This window comes from Pelodiscus sinensis, chromosome 2, assembly GCF_052426305.1.
Source record: "Pelodiscus sinensis isolate ZL-2025 chromosome 2, ASM5242630v1, whole genome shotgun sequence".
NCBI lineage: Eukaryota > Metazoa > Chordata > Testudines > Trionychidae > Pelodiscus > Pelodiscus sinensis.
Genome location: NC_143053.1, coordinates 224862918 through 224884764, shown reverse-complemented (window position 1 = coordinate 224884764; position 21847 = coordinate 224862918). Strand labels below are relative to the sequence as shown.

At 39.7% G+C, this 21847-nt stretch overlaps 1 protein-coding gene across 8 annotated transcripts in view; it reads right to left on the bottom strand.

Moving 5' to 3' along the window:
- Positions 1-21847, bottom strand: part of MLLT10 (MLLT10 histone lysine methyltransferase DOT1L cofactor) — a 305775-nt gene that overhangs the window by 216248 nt on the left and 67680 nt on the right. For 7 of the 8 annotated variants that reach the window (XM_075922496.2, XM_075922495.2, XM_075922498.2 and 4 more), the window contains exon 5: positions 13051-13160. The exons of the other annotated variant lie outside the window; for it this stretch is intronic. In XM_075922496.2, coding sequence (XP_075778611.1) covers positions 13051-13160 — 110 coding nt within the window. The remainder of the gene's footprint in view (positions 1-13050; positions 13161-21847) is intronic. 8 annotated transcript variants of the gene reach the window in all.

Here is a 21847-nt window from a genome sequence, read left to right as displayed (position 1 = left end):
TCATTCTGACTGAACACCACACTGTATAGAACTGGATGATTCCCAAACTGCAGTCCATGACCCCAAACAGAATCACAGTATCAGCAGATGGGATCGCAATCCCCTAGTGTGCAGAGGATATCATTTTGCTCAGCGTGACCCTGCATGTATGAAGTCATGATGCATGGATGACATTCCACAAAATGGCATCCTCCACACTGCGTGAAGTTGCATGCAAAACACATCATCATAGTAATCGTGTAATGCAGAGGATGCTATTTTGTAAAGCAAAATAGTTCCTCTGTATGGCATAACTTTAGCTGGTGCCTGTGAGGTCATGAAAAGCAGAGGGCACCATTTTACTCTACAAAATGCTGTCCTTCATGCAGCATGACTTCATTGGAATGGTGTATGAAGTCATTTTGTACAGTGGATGCCATTTTGCTCTTCAAAATGACATCCTCTATCCTGTCAGGAGTCTTTTGAGGAAACAATTAAAATGAAGTCACGCTGGCAAAAAGTTTGAAAACCCCTTAGAGTTAATGAGCATTTTTCCATCTCTGAGCTGTTCAAATTATGGTCCTAATTCTCATTTAATATTGTTGTAGAAAAAAGAAAATAGATGTAACGGATGTATCAGTTGCTTTTAATATTTTTATTAATGGCAGATGTTCCAGCTGCCTATTATGATGTTGTGCCTACATGATTACCAGGGATTGAGTCCAATATGAGCTGACTGCATGTAAGCAGGAAAGGAGACAACACTCTTTCGTGATTACCACTTACTTGAAGGACAATGCCAGGAGCCAAATGCTTTGAAGACATATCCCAACCCCTCTGGGGGGGGCTACATAAACTGGTTCACCAGACCACACACAGCAAGACAAAGCACTTATGGACTGATAAGAGGTTTACTCCTGAAGAACTGTGGAAGAGAAAGTGGGACTGTGGACAAGCAAAGCGAAGTGCCTGGAATAAGGGCTATATCCTGATAGATTAGGTCTGTCTACTTTACATAAAATAAATATACCTATAGACTATTTGCTGTGATAAACTCCTTTTAGCTTCTGTTATAATTTGTTCCTACTGCCGAGTCAACAACATTTTGTTTTGAAAAGAATGAATGTGTACACACACACACACACACACACACACACACACACACACACACACACAAACACACACACACACAGGTGACAACTCCTCAACAGAAGACTTGAAGTTTTCAGATCCAATTGAAACTGCTCCAGAAACATGGTCGTTCACATGCTACTATTTATCCCAAAAGCTGGTCCTTACTGTAGGAAAATCATAAGATTCCACCCACGGACAGGTTAAGGCAAATGGCCTAACAACTGAGGGAGTACCACTTAGATTTAGAGGGGTCAAAGGTGCATCTAATCTTCCTGTGGTAGTAGATCCCACCTATGTGTGCTAGATCAGGGATGAGCAATAATTTTCAATGGGTGGGCACTCCAAGAATTTGGTAAGCAGTCAAGGGCTTGACTGGTATTAATGGAGGAGGTGTGGGGTCTGTGTTGGAAGTGAGTGCCAGTTTCCAGATATGGGAGCTGCAAGATTTTGCTGGGGGCAGGGTCAGCATGCAAAGCCTCGTTTCCCCTCTCCACGAGCTCACAGTGTTCAGAGAGCTGCTCTGAGTGCAGAGTAGAGGCAGGGCAGGCAAGGAGCACAGTAGAGGATTCTGCAGGCCAGATCTGATGGCTTGGCGGGCCGCATCTGGCACACGGGACGTATTTTGCCCATTCAGTGCTAGATAATGAGAATAAATCCAAAGCATTTGTGAGCACCAAAGTAGAGAAAGGAACTTTCTACAACTAACTGCTTGCAGATACCATGGGAGTAAAAATCCTATACTGATGGCTCCAAGCTTTTTATGTTTACAGCTTCAGCAGAAGTTCAAAATCTCCAGTTTCCCAGGAAACACTCAAATAAATGCAACACTGACAGCTTGCCCTACTACTGAGTGGATCCAGAATATCCAGATTTATCTCATCAACTCAGCAGAAGTTTCCAAACGGAATTTTAAAAAGTTAAAAGTTGATATATTTTTAGCTAAATCTGAGAGTATCAATTTTCAGGTAAATTAACTGATTTGAAATGATCCAGTCTGTACAAAATCCTGGGTGCAGGGATGAAAGTTACTTAAAATTCTAATAGTTACTGTTATATCGCAACCCACACTTGGGAAGGACAGGGAAGAGGGTTGGGGGTGAGGGGCTGTGATAGGACAGTACCTGTGAGAAATTTAAGTGTGGGATGGAGGGAGAGCACGAAGTGTGGGGATGCATGAGTCAAAGCAGGGGTGGAGAACGGGAAGGCTCAGGGCAGGGGTGTGGAAGGTGTGTAGAGTATAGAGATGCAGGAGTCAGGGCAGGTGGCTGTAGGTTGTGGGGGTGCTCAGGACAGGAGATTGGAGGGGAGCTCAAAGCTGGGAGTGTGGCCATATGGTTGTCTGGCCTCTGGATCCTCAAAGCAATGAGGAGCACACTTGCCCAGCTGCCTGAACACCAGGGCTAGCCACAGTGGCTGGGACCACCCTGCCCAGCTGCTTGGAGCACCAGAGCTATAGTCTGGGTGCACAGTAGCCACACCACACAGGGTACTTGAAGCATCCAGAGCTCCGCCCCCAGCTGGCTGGTCTCCTACACATGTGCTGCATCAGGACGTACTGGCTTACCTTTATCAGGGAGTAAATAATAAACACTTGCATGAGAGGGCTACTATTTGTGCAAGCCTTCTTGGAAGTATTTATGTGGGCTGACCTTTCCTTCTAAGAATCTGAGTAAATCAACCCATGAGAGTAATCCAAGATATTTAAAGCTGTATTATACAATGGATGTGGCCACCTCAAGGAGAGTCAATCCAACAGTTTCAGATAGGCAGTGCCAAGCTTCCCTTTGATACAACAAATAGACTTTTACTTCTGTTCAAGATTACTGTATTATGTCAGCAACTACTTACATTCATTCATCTTCAACAAAATCCTATGTAAATGTACGTGTGTGTATGCATCCTTCTTTATTTTTATATGCACACACAAACACTTCCCATCTATTATTTTTCTATTTACACTTAATTGAATATATCCAGCCTACTTAGGATTCTATAGGAAAGTAAAATCTCTAGAGGCTCTTCCTAAATTATCTGCTTCAGTTTGTGTATCTGCTAATTTGGCCAGCATACAGTTTGAAGTTGGCAGCCTTTTAAAAAGGGATGGCAATCAGAACTCTTTTCCTTGGTTATAAATTTACTTTTCAAAACACTACTACTTTCTTTTTAAGGGCTTTTCGTAATACCTACATTTCAGAAAAAGCAGCTTTTCCCATTCTTCAAAGAACATGCTCTTCAAACTGGCATAGTGTGGATTAAAAACTTCTATATAGTTTAGGGATGTTAAATATGGGTTAATTGAATAGTTGATTAACCTCCTGAATTCTTATCAGTTACTCGACTATTTTATAGTCCCCAGGGGTGGGACCGGAGCCAGTGCACTCGGCCCCACTCCCAAGGAGCCCACTGCCACTCCACGCTGCTACCTCTGTATCAAAGGCAGTAGCGTGGGGTATCAGGTAGGAGCTGGTCCACAAGGGGAGCCAGTTTAAAGAACAGCTCCCTTCTCAGACTGGCTGCCTATCGCCCCATGCCGCTGCCTCTGATATAGAGGCAGCAGCCCCTGACCAGGGCGGGATCTGCGCTCCAACACAGCACGATCCAGGACTGAGCCGGGCTGCATGCCCATCTTGCACCTAATATACTTTAAATGCAGAGCTGCAGCAGCAGTATGTCACAGACCCAGCGCGAGCCAGGACTAAGACAGGCTGCTGGCCAGCCTACTAAAAAATTTACTGCCAGGGAGAAATGCATGTAATCTATAGCATTTACCTGTAAGCTTTTGCTTACTGGTTAAACAGTTAATCAACTAGACCAGGGCTATTCAATATGCGGCCCACGGCCCGTTTGTTTGCAGCCCACAGTGCAGTTTGGGTTTACATGGGGCTCAACCCATGGCTCGCCGGTGGGAGCCAAAACTAAAAAATAGTCAATATAATGGTCTTCTGTTGATATGCGTTTTAGTAGTTCAATTCCTGCACTGTCATTGCTCATTGAAACTGCTGTCCTGTGTGGAAATCAGGTAAATATTGCATTTTATTAATATCAGCAGAAATGACTTAAATGGGGCCTGTATGTTGTGTACTCTTGCCTTAATCTTTGTATTCATGCCCATCAGTGTGAAAAACTGTTTGCATATATATGCAATCACACTTAAGTTGCAGCCCTCGGCATGTGCTGAGAGTATCATTGTAACCCCCAGGGCTTCCAAAGTTGAGCAGCCCTGAACTAGACTATTACATCCCTAATATAGTTCAGTATAAAAAACAAACAAGTGCATTTGTATGACCTTAAGATGAATTACTTTTTAAATAGAAAAATACATGGAGGAAATTTAGAGGTTACTTAGAAGTAAGATTTAGCTGGTATGCTGTCAAGGATGATAAAAATACTTTTTAAATGAAAGGGTCACTCAATCTGACAGAGCAATCTTTAAATAATTTATTATAAATTGTTTTAATTATTTATTTTTAAAGTTGACATACTTTTTTTAATGTTGCTCCCTTTTGATGTTTCAAATATTATTTTGAGCAAGTGAAAGAACAGCAAAGAGTACTCAGGGCATATTCCACTCTCACCCACTTTCTCTGGGCACATTCCCATCTATTGCCTCTTCAGTATTAGTTTTGATATAGCTGTTAAATACTTTCTTACAGAGCCTGAAAAAGATGTGCACCATTAACAAACTGCAAAAGTGACTGTCAAATAAATAAAGATAAACAAATTTAAAATATTTTTGCACTCTCTCTCTCTCCTCCGCAGTTATAGTAATCGTATGGCCTACTCAGAATGATAGATAGTAAATACAATTTTCACATGGAAGTAAGATTTTTGTTTAGTAAATTTTCCTTTAAAAACGAAGTTTTGCTCTGTATTTAGTCCCATAAAACAGAAGTCTTTCACAAAACTTATAAATGGTATTTATGAAAAAAGCATATTTTTCTTGCAAAGGACACATCACAAAGGCATTATATAGCAATATTCATCTAGTTTATATATCATAGTTCAGTTTAAGTAATTCAGAGCAGCTAGTTCATAAAAAATACTGAAAGATTCATTTAAATAGTTTGGATAATGGCTGGCATCTAGGTATGGTAGTGCTTCTGCCATTCATAAGACCTCTATTCTCAGCTGCACTCATACAACATTTTGCAGTAAAGTGAAACCTTTGTAATCAGGCACTCTGTTAACTAGAAAACTTTGTTAACCAGCATTGCCCCCTACCACAATACTCTCACATCTTCAGGCGCACAGGCCTAGCTTGGTTTACCATGATTGGCTTAACCATTTCTTATTTAAGTACTAATCATCTTTAACTCAAAATAGAAATGTAAGACCAACTGCCTCACACTACAAAACTACCAATATGAAAAACTTGAGTTTTACTATTATTGTCCGTTGTTTTTTCCTAGGTTGATGGGACCCTCAAATAACTAGAATTTTTAGATAATCCTCTAATCCCTGAGCATGCCGGATAACACAGAAAACCTGTATTTAATAGTAGCAACCTGAATCAAATAAAGCATCACTAAAAATGGTAATTAAGTACATTTCACAGGCTGAGGGTTGGCTAAAGTAAGAAATCTCAACCCTAATAAAAGAAAATTAACATAAAATCCCCAAAGACCTTGGCTGAAATCCTATCCTGACAAGGATGAGAAACAAGGCAGGTGAGGAAATATCTTTCATTAGACCAACTCCTGTTAGTGAAATAAAAGCTTTGAAGTTTAAACAGAGCTTCTTCTTCAGGTCTGTGAAAGGTACTTAGATTGTTCAGCATAAGTAATTAACTTATTGTAATAGACCATTTAAGGTGAAGTGACCAATTAACACCTCTGTAAAACAAAAAGGGGGGTTAATGGGTACAGACTGTTGTATTAAAACATAAACCCAGTGTTTTAATTAAGTTAATGATTTTAGTGTCTAGCATAGACATAAATTTAAGTACCCTGGTTGGACTTCTGAATGTGCTGTGCAGGTTTCCTTTCAGAATGAAAACAGGGGTCAGATACAGAGTGATTGCTTTGTGAAAACTGTTCACCCAATGCATGATGTGGTGTTTTTGTCTTATTTTTTTGTGCAAATAAATTTGAGAGTAGAGAGGTTTGTCTCATTTTTTCCAAAAAGTTGTTATAGACAGGGCTCGAAAAATACACTCGCCCATGGCGAGTACATTTTACCAGCTGGTGAGTGCAGGGGAAGACTACGGAAGGTGCGGCCCCATCCGATCCGCCAGCAAGTGGAGGAGCAGAGCGCCGCTGGGGAGGGGGAAGTGCGGCAATTCTCAGCGCCGGGTTGCCTGCATGCAGCTCTGGCATGAGGAGCTGGGATGAGAGCCAGAGGGTGGGACACCAGCAGATGCCAGGACGTTAGTGTGATGTGGCATCCTGACGTCACGGCCAGCGACCGCCAGATTCAAAAAGGCAAAGTGGAACCCCACAAAGTGGAAGCCAGAAGCCAGGTAGGGGAGGGGCAAGGGCAGGGCTTGTGCTGTGCCGTGCCGTGCCGTGCCGTGCCGTGCCGTGCCGTGCCGTGCGGTGCGGTGCGGTGCGGTGCGGAGCGGAGCGGAGGGAAGGGAAGGGAAGGGAAGGGAAAAAATATGGGGAAGGGGCTTGTGCTAAGGGGAGGAGGACAGGAGAAGAAGAAGAAGAAAGGGGAAGGCACCAAGGGAGAGGGGTGCAGGAGAGACAAATTCCAGGGGGCCAAGTGCAGACAGTAAGGAAAAGGGCAGGAGAGGAAGTGTCAGTGGGAGGGGGGATAGGGTGATGCTGGGAGAGGAGAGGATAAAGGCATTAGGGACTAGAGGGGGGAGGGGAAGGTGCTGGGAGAAGGCTTGAAAGAAGGGGTGGGCATGAGGAAGGCAGGGATGGAGCAAGGCATGTGTGAGGGCACAGGGGCATGAGGGTAACGGGGGCAGAGGGTGGTGAGGGGGTGGGTAACAGGGAAAAAAGGGCAAAGGGGGCAGGGGCAGTGAGGGAAGGGGGAGATACCAATAGGGTGCAGGTGCCAGGGGATTCTGGGGGTGAAGCAGAAGGGCAGACACCTGTAGGGGAGGGACCAGCACCAGAGGAGAGAGGCAGGGCAGGTGTGTAGAGGGAGGTGTTAGGAGAGGGGATGAGGAGGGGTAGCTCACATGATCAGAGTGGGGCTACTGGAGGAGTGGGCACAGGGGGGGAGAGAAGGGCTGGTGGAGGGGGGCAGGTCTCAGGAAGGCTGAGAGCAGTGAGAAGGGCAGGAGTGAGGACATCAGAGGAGGGTGAGGGGATGGGGGGAAGCAGGCACCAGGGGAGCTGATGGAGCAAGGGAAGGAGACATGGCAGCAGAGGGAAAAGGTAGAGGTTTATAAGATATGTATTAATACCTTGGGTGATATTTATTAATAACGTATTAGTAATTACTGTTCTTATTAGGAATTTATGCCATTAAAAAAAAATCTTTTGGGGGAGGAAATCCCTCTTTTGTCCGGCGAGTAGGGTTTTTCATAATTTGTCAAGCCCTGGTTATAGATATTTAAGTACACTGGATGAACTGCACCACATGTTCTGACAGGCATGCACAGGACCCAAAAATCTTGAAAGGTGTATTGTAAGGAATGTTTATCATTGTAGCACCAAAAATATGTCTGCAGGCTTTGCATCTCACTCTATATCTGACCAGCAGGGTCTCATATCGCTTTGAGTTGATGTGCCCTCTCTGTGAGGAGCTTGCACAGACCAGGACACACCAACACAAAGCAGCACCAGTCCATGACAATAACAAAGCAATCACTCCGTTTCTGATCTCTCAGTCCTCATCCTCTAAAGGAACCCTTTAAAACACCTTCAAAAGGCAATCCTAGGAGCAGAAATTCATAACTTTGCTAGACACTAAAAGTCACTGACTTTGACTATGTTTTACATTAGAGACCTTACAGTGGAACAGCTGTACGACTCCATGATGACAAGAAAGCCCAACAAGCAGCAGTTGCAAAGTTGGCAGGAGTCCATCTCCAGATGGCATAGTGCTATCCACACATGCACTTTTGTTGTGAAATTTATGTTGGGGGGGGGGGTTCCACAGCCTCACCATCAAAAGTGCTAGTATAGACATAGTCTTAATAAATTCACTGAATTTAAGCTTTTTACAACTATCTATAACCCACTAATTCCCCTTTTGGTCCTATGACTCCAGAGATATTAACTAGCCATTTCAGCTTAAAGATCTTTTACAATATACATAAAATACTTGTGTTAAACAATCTGTTCTACCACATACTTAGCTATCCAGACTTTAAGAAAAGTTCTGTGTAAGCCTGAAAATGTGTGTCTTACTTTGAAAGAAGTTGGTCCAATAAAATAGAATACTTCACCCACTTTGTCTCTCTAATATCCTGGGACCAGCACAGATTCAACAATGAAAACTAAGTAAGAAAGAGTAATTGGAGATACCAAGAAAGGTTAGGTCAGAAGTTCTAAAAATGGTGGGGTTTTTTTATTTTGTTTGTTTTTTGGGGGAGGGAAGCCTGCAAAATAAGTCTAAACCAAATTTCCAAGAAAACAAGTCCCATACGAACTTAAAAATTACATAGCAGGCAGAGTAGGTCTTAGGTTCCTAAGCATGAAAATAGGCCTGTGTTTTAACTAGGGATGGGAAAGGTTAACCAGTAAGCGTTACCTTTAATGGATGTCCAGACCAGCTCCAGTTCATTATGGCCTAGGCACATTTCAGGCAGGGACTGCTCTGGGCATCCGGACCTGGCCCTGTCTGTAGCAGGTCCAGAGGGGCACAGGCAGGGGGGGCTCTCCAGCTGCAGGGAGAGGGGAACCCTGCAGCCTAGCTAAGCTAGAGCACTCCCTCTTTAATTGGTTGATTGGTTATAAGTTAACCAATTAAATGGGATTTTACATATCTAGTTTGAACGTCACCTTCAAAAGCACCAAACTAAAAACTAGAAGAGAGAAAGATCATCACAGGTATTTTGTCTTGGATTTCCAGATAATTGATGCTTGACAAATGTGTGAAGGACTTTCAGTTAGATATAGTTGGGGGTCCGACAGATTTGCTGGGTCCCTGAGCAAAGTGAGTGAAAGGCAGCTCTGCACTGCCAGAAGGGGCATGACCTCTGGTGGAAGGGGTGGGGCTATAACAGCTAGCTCTCAGTGCCGCCCGGAGTACACTGTACCAGGTCCCTCCAGAGCCCTCAGAGCTGTCTAGACAGCGGAGTGCAGCACTCTGGAGGCTATTTAAAGAACCAGAGGCTCTGGACATTGCCAATCCTTCAGTAGAAGCAGCCAGGAACTCCAGGCCCTTTTGAACTGCCAAGCTCAAGGGCAACTGCTCCCCTCCCGCATGAGCGGACCAAACAAAAATAAACATAGGTATTAGCAGAAGGAACAAGATCATTTAGCAGAAAGTACAACAGTTTGAGCAAGCAGTTAAAGATTTTAGTGATAAAAGCAAGGAGATGACAAACAAAAATAGTGGCAGACAAAATTAACAAGAGAGATTAAAGGGTAAATTTTCAAAGTAGGACACGGAGATTTACAAACACTATTTCAATCAATGTCAATGGAAATGGTGCCAGACACACACACACGACTATGAAACAAACTAAAAAAGGAGGGGAAAAAATTTTCTACAAGCAAAGATAGACTATCAGAAGAAGAAAGAAAATAGTCATGCCATTTCAAGGGGACAATGGTACTGCAGATGTGTCACAGGTCCAGAATTTGTGGAGAGATAGGACTGAACAAGCTTGACAGCACATCTAACACAGCTAATGTGTTAAAAACCCACACCCTGAGAAACATAGTTAAGCTGACTTAAGACCCTGTGATCACAGATCTAGGTCAGTGAAACAATTTGTCTGTCAACCTACGTACACTTCTCAGGAAGAGGGATTATCTACACAAGGGTTTCCTAACCTATAGGTCAGGACCCAAATATAGGTCGCCATTATATTTCAAAAGGATCACCAAGTGTCTCCCCAGGAAGCTCTGCCTCCCCTCCTCCTCCCATTTTTGAACTGCCTTGGATCACCAAGTCTTCCTGAATTGTCAAAATGGGTCCCCATCTGGAAAAGATTGGGACCCGCTGATCTACACCAATGGAAGAATCCCTCTCAACAGCATATGCAATGTCTACACTGAAGTGCTATAGCTGTAAAACAAGCCCTAAATATCTCTTGGCCATTTTGAAACCCAGTAAGTGAAAGCAGCAAAAATATCAGGCTGTAAAGATTAGGAGAATGTGAAAAAAGCAGAGAAAAGCCAAGAGAGAGTGGGATCACAAAATATAGAGCAGTAAAAGAAAAAATAAAGTCAAATATATGAAACAGGAAATGAGAAGCACAATGGAGAGGTTGGGAAACACAAGGTAAGTAAGTGTGAATTCTTTAAAGCAATGGTCCCCAACTTTTTGGGGCTGCCACGTGTCCGGGCACAGGACAGGATTGCACAGGACAGGATTGGGGGGACTAGCCGGGCAGCTCCAGGGGCACCAACCTACGGGGGGTGCCTGATGGCAGCTGTAAGGGGCGCCGCGCGTCCAGTCACAAGGCGTCCCTTAGAGCTGCCATCAGGCGCCACGCGCCCGATGGCAGCTGTAAGATGCACAGCGCGCCAGGAAGCGGGACCACGCATGCACTGTGCGCCCAGGGGCAGAGCCACGCATGCATCGCGCACCTGCTGCCCAGGGCACAGGAATGGCTCGAGCTGGCCCTAGCCACGCGCCCAGAGCTCCGGGCGCAAGAATGGTTTGGGCTGGCCCTGGTCACTCAGCAGGTGTACATAAATGCCCCAGCGGGTGCCATGGCACCCGTGGGCACTGCGTTGTGGACCACTGCTTTAAAGGAAGGGCCACCATAAAAAGTGAAAGAATATCATTACTAGAGAATCCTATTCTTCTTGTTTCAGGCCCTGAAAATTCTGTCTGACCATTAGAACTGCAACAACAGAAAGTAAAAAACTAAAATGAATATTAAAAAATTAGAGTTGTCAATTAATTGCAGATAACTCAAAACAAATTAACTCAATTAAAAATTAATCACAGTTTTAATCACATTAAACAATAGAATAACACATTTAAATATTTTGCATGTTTTCTATATTTTCAAACATACCGATTTCAACTGCAACACAGAATAAATATAAAGTGTATAATGCTCACTTTATACTATTTTTGTTACAAATATTTGGACTGTAATGAAAAACTAAAGAAACAGTATCTTTCAGTTCACCTCATACAAATTCTGAAGTGCAGTGGTTCTCAACCAGCAGGACATGTACCCCTGGGAGTACATGAACTCATCTAAATATTTGCCTAGATTTGCAACAGGCTACATAAAAGCACAAGTGAAGTCAGTAAAAACTACCATTTCATATAGACAAAATGAAAATATAAACAATACTTCAGTAATAGTGTTCTGTGACACTTGTATTTTTATGTCTGATTTTGTAACTAACTACTTTTTAAGAGAGGTGAAACTTGGGGTGTGCAAGACAAATCAGGCTCCTGAAAAAGGTACAGTAATCTAAAAAGTATGAGAACCACCGCTGTAGTGTAATCTCAATCATAAAAGTGCAATTTATAATTGTAGGGTTTTCTTTACATAACTACACTCAAAAACAAAACAATGTAAAACTTTAGCACCTACAAGGCCACTCAGTTCTACTTCTTGTTCAGCCTACATTAACAGTGCAACTACACTGCACCTTTAGCTAAAAAAAAAAAAAACACTATTTTGAGACATCCCTTGTCCCTCATGAAACAAGATTTACAGGGATGCCAAAATAGTGTGTCAGCTGTATTTCGCAGTAGCGGACATGTTCAAAAGATGCAAGGCATATCTATATTGCAATAATAAGACAAACAAGTTTGACATTTGCGGGACCAACTTGTTTACAGTGTCAAATGAAAGTGTGATCTGGCATTAACCTGAAATTGTTTTAGATAGCAAAGTATTTATGTGTCGAACATAATAAAATTTGCATGCCCCTTCATCCTTCAACCACCATTCCAGCAAACAGCATTCCATTCTATTATTAACAGTGAAACTAAAATTGCGATTAATTGCAATTATTTTTAATCCCATTATTTTAATTGTTTGACAATCCTACAAAATACAAAAGAGATACACGGAATAATATGAATTAGAAATTAACAAAAGGGCTTGAGTTACAAAAAGAGGAAACCAAAAAAAATACAAAGAGATAGGAAGTTGTTAGACAAATACATGTTGAAAATGAGAGAAATTCAGAAATGAACACATTGAGTAAAAAAATTAAGTGTTGTGAGACTAGAAAAGAAAAACAGCTCAATCCTATTAACAGCTACTTACATGAGCAGTCTTTACACATATAAATGATTCCACTGAAATAAATGGTACAGCTGGGGCAGTAGAGGTTTGCTGGATCTACTGAATAGCTTAATATAACCTTTATGTTCTTAAAACACACAAAAGAAATACTCTTGTGTATGAATAATCATAGCTATATATAAAGAAGTGTTAACAGCAATAATTACTAAAAAGTGATCTATTTTAAAACAGTAATTTTAAAATATTGTAATTTTTTAACAATGGACTATTTTGTAAAAAAAGAAATACCCAAGGAGATAATTCACACCCTATAATTTATAAGTATTTCAATGATATACTGCAATGAAGAACGTTTTAATAATCACGCTTTATTAGCTCTTGGAATTTAGTATAAAAATGTAAATAGCAGAAATGCTTAGAAATAACTCTAATGCTTTGTTTTCTATATGAAAAATAAAGATATTCTAAAAAATGTAATGCAATACATTTAAATTAAATTATACCTTTTAAAAAAATGTAAAGTACCAGTTATATGCTTAACTTTAAAATTATATTTTAACAAGCTTAAAACTAAATATCACAGTTTTTTAAAATAATGAAGTCACATACAGAGACATAAGCCATAAACACACACATAATTATACCTTATTATAACGATCATGAGGAACAGACTGCAACACGATAGGTTCCATTGTAGAAACATTTGCAAACTGCACCTCGGGAATGTACAGGGCACAAACCACATGAGCCCAACCTACAAAAAGTTATAATTGCATTTTATTTTAATGCCTTTTAAAAACTCAAAGGACATTTCAATTACAGAAAAGATAACCTTTCATATTATGTTTTGCCATAGACTGTTTTAATTATTTAGAACATTACAGATTTAACTTACTTTTTTAAAGATTCCTTCCATCATAACATGCAAAGGTAGGAATGGCCACAATATATTTTCAAAGTCTATTGTCTCAAAGTACAGAAAATTTAGATATAATACTCATGGAACGGTAAAGGTAATAATTTAGCCAAACAAATCCTAACACACTGATGGGAGAAGGGATTGTTTAACATTCAAAATCAATGGCATGAATTCCTCAATTCTGAAACAATATATACAGAGAATTATTTCATGAATAGTATTTATCTGAGCTTTGTCATCCACGTAATCTTCCTTTTGCATATTGGGTTATTTTCCCTATTTTCTCTTAAGATCAGTAAATTAATTTTGTTTTGACTAGTAGGTTCATGAAACATGTTTATTAATAACCATTCTACTTTAAAACGTTCTCTTACCATAACTCTCAGCACAGTAAGAATGAAAGATTATTTCACATTCTCCTCTCTTATTAGCTCCAATAAGTAAAACCAATATTTTCTTTTCATCTTCATATTGATAGCTTTGATACAAAACATCAGCATGTGCTCACTAATAAATATTTTGTCACCACCTTTTGGTAAATCCTGAACAGTATTTTTAGGGGGAGTAGAGAGCTCATTTTCCTAGCAATTTGCAGAGATTTTTGACCTAGAAAAGAGCCTACCTAATTTTAGGCTTTCTTTTGTTCCCAAAAGGAGTCAACAATCTGTGCCAGCTGAAGAACACAGTTTAACACATTTGTTTCTGTTTGTTCAAATACAACTCAGCTTCACGTTACTTTGCTATTTAAGAATTTACCATATTCTACCACGAACTGTTTTACATACACACTACTAGGCAGTTAATCTGAAAGAGACACTTATTAATATAAAAGAGTTCCATGCATTATAACAATAAAAGTATTCAGTGCAGAGATGTTGCAACTCAAAAGGAATTTGGTGCCTCTAATCCTACTGCTCCATAACAAAAATTATCTGGATGGTGCACAGCATAGTATTTAGTTACAAGAGTAGTATAGGTTAGACCTCCCTTAACTGGGACTCCCTGCTCTGGCAATAACTGTGGTCCAGCACATACCACAGATGTTCCTGGACCACAGAGCCCAGGAACAGAGAGGTCTGGTGGCACGGCAGGAGCACCAGAGCTGGCACTAGCAACTCAGATGGGAGTCCAGTGTGGGGCGGGGAGCTCCGGTCCCAGCAGCAGCCATGGAGCTCCACTCTGGTCAAGTTCTGGCTCCAGCAGCCAGGGAGCTCCACCCCCAGCCTCAGCAGCAGCCAGAGCGCTCTGGCCCCCGCCAAGGCACTCCAGGCCTCTTCCACAGCCCTTTGCTGCACAGCTCTGGCCCAAGCTGCAAAGCTCTGTGGCACTCCAGCACTGGTGGCATCTGGCAAGACCCAGCGGGTTGGGGCAGCAACAGAGGCAGGATGGAGCCCTAATCCGGTAGCAGAATGCCAGAAGGGGAGGGACCTCCTCTGGTCCGGCAAATCCCCTCGTTCGGGACTAGTCAGGTCCCAAGGGTGCCAGACCAACAAGGTCCAACCTGTAGAAATATTTGTAGGAGTCTCCTTTAAAATGAATTGCCTCATCCCTCTATTCACACCACTCGTTATGTGCCCTTAAACATTCATTTAAAATATCTCATTTTCATTATTTGGATTAAAATAAACTGTTGATTTTTCCCCACACATCATAAAAATTACCTCTATATTGATACATGCAATAACAGAAAAACACCTACTGCTTCAATACAGGTTAAGATAATCTTCCAAAATGTTTAAAATTTACAATACTCAGTCTTAAGTTTCCCAACTTCATAATATCAAAACTGCAGAATCTTGACTCCCAAACATAATTCTTCTAACAAGTTAGCTTCAACTTATAATAATCAGTATTAATAACTGTTTAGACTGGTATTAAAATGAGTGGAACATAACACAGAATTCATGTTTTTCTTCACAAGCAGTTTTCTTCTTGGCTAGAAAAACAAACTATTCAGAACTATTGGTTCTCTATTGATGTCAGACTAATACTTAACTTTTTTTTAAAACTAAACTGATGTTTTCTTTCAGTATATTTGTGCATAATACTTTAATCTGTGTAGAAAACTTAAAACTCAATCAGATAGTGATTACAATCAGCTATATTCATTGACTAGAAGTTCTGGCATAGTATATTAATACATTGTTCTACAATGACTTGTTATATTTTACTGTTTTCTCCACGTGGCTTTTTTTTTATAGAACTCTTCACATGTACTACTCTCCTTTCTTATACTCATTTTGTAAAGTGCTAACTTCATAAAGCACTGTAAACAACTTTAGAGGACCCACACAGCCTCTCTCTTTCCTTTTCAACCCACTCTTCAAGTTGAAAACATAGCAGCTAATGGAAAAAAAGTATTCAAGAGCTTTACTAAGGCTTAGGGCTCCCTGCCACTAAAGTATTACAAACACACTTGCAGTAACAGTATTATAAGGTTGTTCCACATGAAGTATTGTACTAATTATTTTCCTATCTGGAAAATGTTCAATATAGTAAGTAGATCACTAACCTGAAAAATCCACTAACACTGTAAAATATGACAGAGATAATATCAATGGCTGCTCAGCACCATTTTTACATCAGTTATTAACAGGCAAGATAGACATTTTATTGGCTATAGACTGTAGAATATTCCAATTTCTATTTACAATAATTAAACTACAAAATGTGCTTTGTCTTTTCATAAAAAGTGACAAACTGAAGTATCTTAATTCTTCCACTGCAAATCCATACTGTGAGTTTCAAGGTCTTCTAATTATAGCCAGGCTGAGCTTTTAATTGAATGCTAATCTATTCTGGATCTTCACTGCAAACAGTGAGGCTCAGGACCAATAATTGCCTACAGTTAAAATCTATTTATTTTGATTCATATAAGTATAACATATAATTATGTTATTTTAAACCACTTCTGAGAGACCCGTTCACCAAAGCAGGAATAAGGCACACCTTCTTTGATACACTCAAGATGAAGCATCTCTAAGGCTTCATCCTGAAATAATAGGGAAAAGTGAATTCTTACTGCTCAGTGCCACCCAGAGCAGTACAGGGGGTGAAAGGATTCCTCCATATATCTCCCTTTGGGAACACTGCTATGTTAGCATGCTCTTTTCTAGTAACTCAGTAGTGAGAGAGTCATTGCCTCCTGTTGCATATTTATATGTAGGATTAAGGGAGGAGGAAGCCTTATACTGCTTCCAGCTGCAGAGAACCCTACAACAGATTCCTGTGCCATATGGATTTGCAGCTATGAGAGAGCCCTAGAGGGATCTCTGACAGTTGACATAACATGAGCGGAGGTTTATTTCTGCTCTGGAACAGCAGCCTCTAGGAGCTTCTAACAGACAAACCCCAGATAAATAAACTTTTAATTTGTTTCTAAAACAATACTTCTCTTTGACCATTATTAGCCCACACATTCATTATTATATAAGGCTCTGGTTTAAAAAAAAAATCCCCTTTTTCTCCAGTGCTGGCCTTTTGGGAAAGACTTTTAACAGCCATCATCACAGGGGGGCTGCCATAACCACAGTAGACTTATTCAGGTTTTTCTAAGCTACAGGGATAAATATCCAGTATTGTATTCTGACTGGTATTTCAAAAAAGTTGAAAAACTCTAATTTTCTACTTTTATTTCCAAAGAAAAGTCTGGGAGGTTTCAAAATATTATTTGTAGGTTGCTTTAAAGTTGTCCTTACAAGAATCCCAGTATTGCTAACCCCAAGCATTTCAGAAAGCATAAATTAGGCTTTTACACCAAAAAAATCATTATTAGTTTAAAAACAATGAGAGTCAGAAGTGATGGGTTAATTTTATTTGCCTTATGATTTTTAGTATCTAACATTCAATATTTTCAATCTTTTCTTTACAATCATGAGGGCCAGAAACTTATTTTTTATTCAACTAAAGCCAAGATTCTCACAATCATCCAACTGGAGAAGCAGCAATTTTTAGAAAAAAAAACCCCACCAAATATCATGATAAGTTCAAAAAATCTGGAGTTGGCAAGACTAAGGGACATAAAATAAAAAAAATATGTTTATCCTTCGACAATGAATCTAAAAGGTAAAAGATTTCCCACAATGAATAAAACTATGTTTTCAAGTGTACTTTGCTTTTTTTAAATAGGCATTTCTGAGCTTCCTGTTGATAACTTCCATCTTATTAGCAATTGATAGTTTGTGATATTTGCAGAAGGGAGTGTACCAAGGAACAGAGGGGCAGTGCCTGGAAGAAAGAGCTGAGCAGAAATGCTTCTGCATCTTTGCATAGGAGCCAGACCTGCTGCTAGCCGCTCCAGGGGCATTAGATCCACTGTGCCAGGGACAGAAAGGAAGCCTGCTTCTGCACCAACAATGCACTGCCGACCTCTACCCAAACCCAATGCCCACTCCTGCACTGCAAACATCTCACCCCCTCAGCCACACCCCAGAGCTCTAGTCTAACCCACTCTTACAATCCAAGACCCTGCCCCAGTTCAGAATCCCCTCCCATACCCAAACCCCCTCATTCCCATCTCCACTGGGTTGCAGGCATCAACAATTTACTTTTACTGGGTCACCAGAAAAAAAAAGCTTGAAAACCATTAATCTACCATGTTTCTTCAGTCCTTTTTAGTCATTGTTTTCCAACATATATTCTCAACTCAGAGATGCAGGATATTGTATTTGGCTGCAGTGAAAAACAAGTGTCTCAAATGAGTCCATCTTAACAAGAGATCCAAATGGTTTTGTAGAACTGACCTATTTTAGTCATCTACCATTTCACTAATTTTTGGTGTAATTTTCAAACTTTACCATCACTGAGTATCTTTTCCCTCCATATCCTCGAGGCACACATCAAACTGCCTCAGTCTAAACACAGTTCCTTTCAGGACCCTAATAAAAGTAACTTTTCTGAATTATGATCATCTAAACAAAGCTGCTTTGAGAGCTCCCTGTTATCCAGTTAAAATTCATTTAATAGATGCTACACTCATTTTGTCTAATGCTAATTTTTTATTCAGAATGTCATGTAGAAATAAGTCAAATGTCTTCTAGAAGTCTATTATGTGAAAGCTATTTTTATCATGCAATCTTGTAATGTCATCAAAAACAAATCTCAATTTAAGAATTTCTTTTCCATAAGATCATGTTGATTAGCATTAATTTTAAAACTGTCATTTTGATTACTAATGTGAGTGCATCCAATGCTAGGCTTGCCATGATTTTGTCTGGATTCAGCATCAAGCTAACTGCCCTGTATTTACTCGTCATCTTGTTTATCATCCTATTTCTCATTTTAAAATATTGGCACATTAGCTTCCCGCTGCTCCCCTTGGCTGCAAACGGTAAACCAGAGTCAATGGGAGCCATGAGGCTCCGTGGATGCAGCACTGGTAAGTAAACACACTGGTGCGACCAGTTAGCAGGTTTCTCAGAGGTTTCACAGACCACTTTGAGAAACATCACCTTAAGTCAAAGTGATCAGTTAATAGTGGTGCATGAAGCATCAGGTAGTGAAGTTCCCAGATCTGGTTTAATCCTAATAATGTGGCTGGGGCTTTTCAGGGGGAAAAAAGCCCCAATTATCAGGAATCTTGTGATCAAATCAGTATAGTTGGCACCACTGACATCTAGTCAGTTTCACAAAATGAGTTGATAGTTTCACCGTTTACACTTATGAGTAATGACAGCTCTGCCAACACAGTGGTTTCCTGGCAGTGGTGAGGAACTAGCAGCCAGAAGCAGCTCTAGCCTTGCTGTGCTGCCAGTGGTGGCGACAGAAGCACCCAGCAGGTTTTTAATCTCGGAGGGGCGGCAAGTGGGGCCAAGGAACACATTGGGGGGAGCACACAGGCTAGCAGACATAGTCAGGAGACATGTGGGGGAAAATACAAAGACACACATACACACCCTCAATCTTTGCCAGCAGAGGATGCCTGCTAATATCATCTTAGGACTGGCACTCACCCTGAGGTAAACTGAATCTGAGATACCTGATATACAGCAAAGCCTGTACCAGTGGCCACTGATATTCATTGATAACTTTTAGCTTCCTTTGTAAATTGCCTGCTTTTTAATAACTATTCATTTACAGTCATTGCTACCAACTTTCCCTTCTCCATTTAGTTACATACATATATAAAATGTATTGCTGCTTTAATTTCCCTTTTTAAATAGACTTCTCTCACTGAACTTAAAGAATCAATGTACCCAAGAATCTTGTGAAAGAGCCAACCTTCCAATCTGAAGGACTGTGTAATGCCAGGGTTTTTTTTCCAGTTCTGGTCACCATCACAAGACACTCAAATACCAAATGTAATTGAAAATTTATTTTCAGATTCACTTTCTGGTTGATTCACAGCAGAGAATGTTTCTTAACTTTCAAAATATTCAACTTTTGGGCTTAAATGAAAAAAAATACTAATGCAGCTAGTTAATATTTCCTCTCTTCCAATAGTTTCTATCAGAAAACTTACACCTAAAATGTAAATGTAAAAAGCTATGTTATTGTGTTTCACAAATTATGTTACCGTTAACTAGTTTATTAAAATTAGCTTTGAAGTTTGGACTTTAACAAGGTTTCATTTCCTACTGAGTTTGGAAAAAAAAAAAGAAAGTACACTCTTTGTAACTTTGAGTTCTGTTTAAGAACTAAATGTGGGGCTTTTATTGGGATTTAAACATGTATAAATAGTAAATAAATAGGCACTATTATTCTGTTGTGGGATTTTTTTGTTAATTTTGCTTTTGTTTTGGCCTTTAATCTTTATAAAAGTGTGTATCAGAATATGATCTCTCAAATTTTTACTAGTTCTTTCTTAGAACGTGCATTTTACCTATCCAAAGTGTTAATTCACTCAAAGGAAGTAACTACAATGTGGTATTGCTGCTTGCAAGTTTAACTGTTCTAAAATGCTGTACATAATTAATGTTCAACAATGATGTAATAATGTCAGGTTCTAGAATCCAGAATAGAAATACATAACAGGTCTGCTGACTTGCACTGGCAGAGAGATCTGGTGGATCCCATTAGTTAAAATCAAGATTTTTTTTTTTAATTTGCTGACTCATAGAAACTAAAAGGGGAAAACAGAGGGGTCCTTTCAGGGAACTAGAATAAATCTCTATAAAAGTAAGGAGCATCATTTGCTGCTGCTTCTCCCTTCCCCAATTTTTTTATGATCCATTATGTTTTTCACTCCCTGTCCTACACAGGCTTTGAAAGATAATTACATATAATATTCTGTATGCTGGCAACTTTCCCCTTGCCCCAAAGAAGTTTTTTGAAATGCTCACTTTGGTAAGAAATTCATCATTCTTTAGGTTAACAATAATGAAAACCCCAAAAGGTGAACTTAAACCTTTATCCAGTGTATGTATCATGTTAGAAACAGAAGAGAAACACTACATGCCTATATGGCATTATTACTAATAATACGAACTGTGTTTAAAAGATACAGCCAAACTGCTTTTCAAGTCAGAGCAAAGTTAATCAAATATATCTTCCATGTAATATTATAAGAATTCGGTATATAACATATTTAAACACAAAATTAGACAGTTAAAGCCTTGTTTTACACTTTTTATTCACAAGTACTTTCACGTACTACAGAGTTAATACAGGAATTTCTAATACAATTTCTTCTTTCAACAATCTACATTTCATAAACTTAAACACTAGTAACCTTTTACTTCATAATACAATAGCAGCAAAAGATTTATATGGAAAAAGCCATATATACTACAACTACAATGATCTCAAAGCAGGTCATATATAGGAGCATGCAAATACAAGTTCCATCACTGAAATAGTTATCACTTGGGCACAATATGACAGCTATTTAACACCACAGAATAACACTACCCAAAATGGTTTGACACAAATTCCACTTAAAACCAACATGCAATGGAGAATTCACAAAGACAGCGTATAATTACTGGATTTTTTTTTTTAATTTAAAGTAGCCAGCTACTCCATCTCTATGTATTTTGAATGCAAAGTTACTGTAAAATCCTAAAATTCAATATTAATATTCTTTGCAATTTACTAGTGCTAGTTTCATTCAAAGATATGCACAAATAGTATAGGAAGCTCTACTTTTTTTTTTACATAATCTTAGGCTATGTCTACATAGTGTTATTCCAGAACTGATGTTATTCCGAAATAACATAGTCTGCATCTACACACAAGCAGTTATTTTGACAATGTTGAAATAATGATGAGCTGGATGACTACTTACTCCGACCCCTTACTCCTCATTGTACAAGTTGTACAATGAGGGGTTATAGGAAAATCCGGAGAAGAGTGCTCTCTCTCGAAATAACTGCTTTGTAGACAGCACTAAAAGTCAAAAGAAGCTACAGTAGACTTCCGATAATCCGGAACCTATGGGACCTAGGTGGTGCCAGATTATCAAATATGCTGGACTATCAGGAGGTACTATAAACTGGTTATATATATACTATATACATTATATACTGTATATAAAGTGTTCTTAACCCTTTTTATTTTACATACTGTATACAGTATACTGTAAT